At 38.1% G+C, this 6,630-nt stretch overlaps 1 protein-coding gene across 1 annotated transcript; it reads right to left on the bottom strand.

Annotated features, from left to right (window-relative positions):
- Positions 1-4,434: 4,434 nt before the first annotated feature.
- On the bottom strand, positions 4,435-6,367 carry LOC125176892 (olfactory receptor 52D1-like). Its single transcript, XM_047878812.1, has one exon. It carries the CDS (start codon positions 6,268-6,270, stop codon positions 5,326-5,328), a length of 945 nt encoding a protein of 314 aa, XP_047734768.1. The 5' UTR covers positions 6,271-6,367; the 3' UTR covers positions 4,435-5,325.
- Between the last annotated feature and the right edge of the window lie 263 nt (positions 6,368-6,630).

A 6,630-nucleotide genomic window follows, 5' to 3' on the forward strand; every position in this document is an offset into this window, starting at 1 on the left:
CTGAATCATTATACTGTACACCAGAAACTAATATAACTATATGTTAGTTATGCTTCAAAAAATGTATCTACTGAAATACATCTTAAGTGACTAAATAAGGCCCTTGTTAGGTAAGTAGGATATATAAAAAGAAACATAAAGGAGCGAGATTAAAGTAGGAACAAGAGAGGAGCTCTACAAAAAAATTTTTAAAAAAGCACAATACTGGGTTTAGGAGAGACTGAGTTTCAGAAAGACCTTTGGCAGAAGTCAGAAGCTCAATCTGAGAGTAAATGGTAAAGAGAGGGAAAATCTGTTAACTGTTTTGCTGGTGGTCAAATATAAAGATCCTAATGATAGTGACTGGATCTTGTTTGTTCACTGTTATTTCCCCAGTGCCTGGTGAATTGCAGGTCTTCCAATGTTTACATATGAATAAATGCACACACTCTTCCCCTGCCCCCACAGGTCTCCACTCTAGACTCTAGGCCTATAATAACACCTGAAGGGTAACCAACAGTCCTGCAACCTGTGAGCAAAGTCTTCATTAAGCCATTTTCTCCTAGCCTAAAGTATACTCAGGGTACTCAAATAAATTTAATTCTTTCTATCATGATTGCTACCAACTTGGATCAAATTATTATCATATTGTCCTCAAAAACTTTTATAATGTTCTAAGAGGTTTGCATTCCTTTCTTCCATTCTTTGTCGCAAAACATTTTCCTCACTGTAGTCACAATGGTCTTTTTATTTTCCCTGTATGTTTCCTTATTTTTGAGAGGGGGGGAGAAACAGAGAGAGTGTGCATGTGCAAGAGAGAGAAGGGGACAGAGGATCTGAAATGGGCTCTGTGCTGACAGCAGAAATCCCCATGTGGGGTGGAACTCACAAACCATGAGATCATTACCTGAGTCGAAGTTGGATGCTTAATGGACTAAGCTATCCACATGCCCCACAATGATCTTTTAAAAACACAAACATGATGTCACTCCTGTGCATAAAATGTTCACAGTCTTCCTCTCATTTTTAGGATAAAACTGAGAATCCTCAGCCCCAGGCATCCACTCTTCACTTCACTCTCCGTCCTTCAGCCCACAAAATGGACTCTCTCCAAGTTTTCAAACATATGGTGCAACTTCCTATCTAAAGATCCACCCACACATGTTCACATATCCTGTTCTCTTTCCCTGTAACATCACCAGTCCCATTTCATGATATTTCTTTTCTCAGCTGCTTAACTCCCTCCCACTTGGCATTCAAATATGTTTTTTTTTAATTTTCTTTTTAATGTTTATTTTTGAGAGAGAGAGCGAAAGAGAGCTAGTGAGAGAGAGTGCAAGCAGGGGCAGAGCAGAGAGAGGGAGACACAGAATCCAAAGCAGGCTCCAGGCTCTGAGCTGTCAGCACAGAGTCTCATGCGGGGCTCGAACCCACGGACTGGGAGATCATGACCTGAGCCAAAGTCGGAAGCCCAACCAACTGAGCCACCTAGGCGCCCCTCAAATATCTTTTTTTTTTCAATGTTTATTTATTTTTGGGACAGAGAGAGACAGAGCATGAACGGGGGAGGGACAGAGAGAGAGGGAGACACAGAATCAGAAACAGGCTCCAGGCTCTGAGCCATCAGCCCAGAGCCTGACGCGGGGCTCGAATTCCCGGACAGCGAGATCGTGACCTGGCTGACGTCAGACGCTTAACCAACTGCGCCACCCAGGTGCCCCGTCAAATATCATTTTTAAGGAAGCTTTCCTTGACTCCCTTAGACTAGAGTAAAACCCCATGTTATGTGCACTTACAGAAATCTTTGTTTCTACTTGACAGCCCTTAGTATCCAGTGTAATTATGCATTTGAGCATCATTTAATTATTTCACATTACATTTCCCCAGAATGTAAAGTCCCTGAGACATGCACTTGTGTTTTGCTCACCTCTTCTCAGGACCTAGCACAATCTGGCCCATTTTAGCCACTCCATCATTTTTTGATGCATGAATATATGAATAAGTTGTATATCTTCCTTCCTTTAACTAGAATTCAATTCAGAATCTTTGAAGATTTGGATTTAGTTTTGTGTTTGTTATTGTTGGACATTTCTTATTTGCCATCCATTGGTATATAATCTGTGAGTACTAACTCCTTAGTAGTTATTTCCAAACCTAACATGTAAGCAATGCTGATACTTGTCAGGGGATATATTATAATTAAATTCCATGGTTCATGGTATTCCAAATAACAAAAATATAGCAAGAAGGTCCAGACTTAATAATTTGTCTTCAGGAAACATCCAACATAATGGCAATAGTCTCAGAGTTTACGTTTCCTTAAGACGTCTTTTCTCTTTAGACTGGGAGAGATCTGTCTCTACTGTCATTGTCATTACTCTCCATTATCTTACAAAAAAAGATCATTGAAAGATATCCTTATGGCTTTAGTCCAGGTCCCTTAATTACAACTATCACATGATCGGGAGTTCTAAAATACAGGAAATGTGAATTCAAATATCTTATTGCTTTATTCATTCCTTCAGAATCATTCACTGAACACATAGGTTCACAGGACACTTGGAGGTGTTATAGATAAAAAGTAAAGGGGACTTCAAAAAATACAAAAACACTAATTCAAAAGGATATACACACCCCTATGTTTATAGAAGCATTATTTACAATAGCCAAATGATGGAAGGAGCCCAAATATCCACCAACTGATGAATGGATAAAGAAGATGAGGTATATATACACAATGGAATATTACTCAGCCATAAAAAGGAATGAATCTTGCCATTTGCAATGACATGGATGGAGCTAGAGAATATGATGCCAAGTGAAATAAGTCAGTCATAAAAAGGCAAATACCATATGATTTCACTCATATGTGGAATTTAAGAAACAACAAACAGGGGAAAAAAAGGAGAGGAAAACCAAGAAACAAGACTCTTAACTATAGAGAACAAACTGATGGTTACCAGAGGGGAGATGGGTGGAAGGATGGGTTAAATAGGTGATGGGATTAAAGAGGACACATGTCATGATGATCACTGGGTAATCTATAGAATTACTGAATCACTATATTGTACACCTGAAACAGATATAACATTGTGTGCTAACTGTGCTGGAATTTAAAATAAAATTAAAAAAAAAATAAAATAAAAGTAAATGGATTTTAAAGTGGGATTAATTACTGTCATTTTTGTTTAAATCCAGACTATACCACTTAGTCAATATGTGACTATGAGCAAATTATTTAATCTCTCTGAGTCTAAATTACTCATATGTAAAATCAAGACTAATAATCTAGTGATTATGGTGATAATTATATAATTTAAATTGCATGTATACGTATCAATGTATACATTTACCCACACACATATATACATATAAATGCACACCTATGTCTTGCAAATCTGACATATAATAAATACACAAAATTATACTTGTTATGATAATCCATGATGTTAACTATGTTAAGTGTCTTACATGCTTTCATTCATTTAATCCTTAAAATTCTATGGGGCAAGAAATCTTACAATCCTCATTTTATTAATTTTGACAACAAGGTCCAGAAAGTTTGGACAACTTGCCTGTGAGCACACAGATAGAAAGTGACAGAGATGAATAATGAACTCAGCACTCTGCTTCTAGAGCCAGCACACTTAACCCCAAACCATACCAAGAGTTTAATTGGCAAAAGGCATATTAAGAATTTAACTAAAATCTATCATGGCGTTTTTTACAATAGAGGTGGGGGAAATTTTTAGTTAATTTGACTTGAGGAAAGAAACATAATCTTTCTGATAAGGTGGGGGAGTTTAAACAAGAGCTGGATCTTGAAGGATAATTAAGTTCTTCCCAGGTGACAAAGAGAATAGGTAGGAGAGAAACATTCTAAGCAAAACATGAAGATATGGAGAGACGTATTGTTTGAATGAAGGCGGGGGACTTTATGAACAGGACCAGTTCAAATGATATATAAGAATGAGAAGAGAAGGAGCAGAAAAGAATTTCATTAAGTTTTGCTTTGCTATTCTGGTGCTTACATGGGTCTGACATATCAATTCTGTTTGTTTTCTAAATTTTTATGAGGATAACTATGATCTCAATGTAAAGGATGTATTAGACATAGTAATTAAAAGCTAATGCTTTGAACATATCAGTGGCAACTGTTGAAATATCCCAAATTGAAAATTATAAAAGCTTGAACAACATTGCAACAGAGTCTAAGGAAAAGGAATACAGAGAAGCGGCCCAGATATTTACTTCTAAGAAGCTCCTATACTAAACAGAAGAAAGAAGGTACAAATAATACTTTACAAATAGAAAACCACAAAAGAGAACATCAATTCAAGGAAATTCAGCATGTGTTTATTGAGTGACTCTGGAGTAATTTCCATTTTGTACAAGCCAAGAAGTGAAGGAATCATATTTTGTAAAGAGAAAATATTCAGACTTTTACCAGTAAAATACTTATATCTTTTTTAATAATTTTATTTTTAATTATCACCAGGAGCATAATCACTAAAAATGTATTAATTGAGTTATTTATAATAATAGATACCTCCTTTAGCAACCACATGTAATATCTGTATCTAGTTCAGTGGGCTTGGGCCTAAGCTCTGGGCAAATTCCCAAGTAGATACATACCATCAAGCATAAAGTTGTTTCTGGTTTCAGGATAATTTGTGATGAAGGTAAAGAGAATATCTTTAAGAGACCCAGTCTTAGTTTAGATAACAAAACAATAAGAGGCACAAGTTATGCTTTGTGGAGACACAATATTCTATGAGCAATATGTTTAAAAATTCTGTGGGCTTGATTATTGCACTATTGAACTTTTCCACATTTCTGCTTGACAACTTGTCTTGTGTGTGTCCATTCTTGTGACTAAAATACACAATTACTATGTCCTGTATTAAAAAGACATCAATCCTATTATATTGCCTCTTCTGTAGAATATTGATAGTGATCATTAAATTTTCAATTGCAAATACTTTGCATGGAATTTTTGAAGTTCTCATGGGCTTCTTCACTTTTTTTTTTAAATCACACCTACTTGAAAATAAACTACCACCCCCAGTTACAACACAGATCAGTAGCAGCAAGGAGCAGAAGGGGACTGCTTTCCAATTAAAAAAGCTTTAAGGAAGCTCCTTAAAATCCATGTGTGCACAAAATGTCTCATGCCCTCTAGTTTCACTACAATTGTGGAATTTCTATTAGGTGTGGTCACTCTTCTCTGTGAAAATGTCTGATTTCAGTGGGAGAAAATTCCATGTCATTTATAAAAATGGGATCAATTATTTCCCTACTTCCCTTCTGATTATGATACCATCTCTGCAAACAATTCCAGGATAATCAAGTGACTTTTACCTTTAGAGAACTAAGGACATGGTCTCGAATTTTTTTGGTTCTAATACCATAAACAATGGGGTTAAGGAAAGGTGGTACCAGAAGGTACATATTGGCAATAAAGATATGAATTTGGGGGGCCACATTGTGGCCAAAGCGGTGAGTGAGGAAGGTAAAGACAGCTGTGGAGTAGAAAACAAGGATGACACAGACATGAGAGCCACAGGTTCCTAGAGCTTTAAAACTTGCTTCCTGTGATGGAAGGCGAAAGACTGCACGGAGGATTAGGGCATAAGAGACAGCAATGAAAAAGCCATCGCAGGAACCAATGACAGAGGCTACACTGAGGCTGTAATGTTTGGTAGCTCCTGTGTCCACACATGCCAGCTTCACCACGGCCATGAACTCACAGTAGGTGTGGGTAATGACTCGTGTTCTGCAGTAGGGCAGCTGCCTGAGCAGGATGGGATGTGGGGAAAAGAAGGCCACTCCCCGGAGTACCACAGAAGCTCCCATTTTGGCAATGCGAGCATGGGTGAGAATCGTGGTATGGTGCAGTGGATGACAAATGGCCACGTAACGGTCAAAGGCCATGGCCAGGAAAAAACCTGATTCCATAGCAGTAAAGCTATGGATGAAGAACATTTGAGCCAGGCAAGCATCAAAGGCAATGTCACGTGCTCCAAGCCAGAAGAGACAGAGCATGCGAGGCAGTGTAGATGTGGAGAGGACCAGGTCAGTGATGGAGAGCATGCACAGAAAGAGGAACATAGGCTCATGGAGACTCCGCTCTGCCCTCACCACGGCCAGGATGGTCACATTCCCCACCACAGCCACCATGTACATGGAGCAGAAGGGAATCCCAATCCAGATATGCAGGTGCTCTAGTCCTGGGATGCCCATCAGCAAGAAGGTGTCTGGAGATGTTTGAGATTTATTGGCTGGTCCCATAGTACTGCTGCTCTCTGTCTTTTGTGGAAGCAATCCTCCTTTTTAGGGCAAAAGTTTTCTGGCAAGATCATCACAATCAAATCTGGCAACAAATGGAAAACAAAACTGGAAGACCCCAAAATATCACATTAGAAAACATTCAGGTTATAATTTAGAGTGAAAAAAACTTAGTAACACTAGGCAAAACTATGCAACCCAATACAAAGCCCTTATTCTCAATCAAGTCATGAATTTCACAAATTTGTTCAAAACAAAGCAGAAAAACCCAACTTTGTAACATCCATGTACAATAAAACTCAATGCCACTCCTTGAATTCACAATTCGATTCAGTCTTAAGGCCAGATTAGCTTTTGCTAAAA

The sequence above is a fragment of the Prionailurus viverrinus genome, chromosome D1 (genome assembly GCF_022837055.1).
Source record: "Prionailurus viverrinus isolate Anna chromosome D1, UM_Priviv_1.0, whole genome shotgun sequence".
NCBI lineage: Eukaryota > Metazoa > Chordata > Mammalia > Carnivora > Felidae > Prionailurus > Prionailurus viverrinus.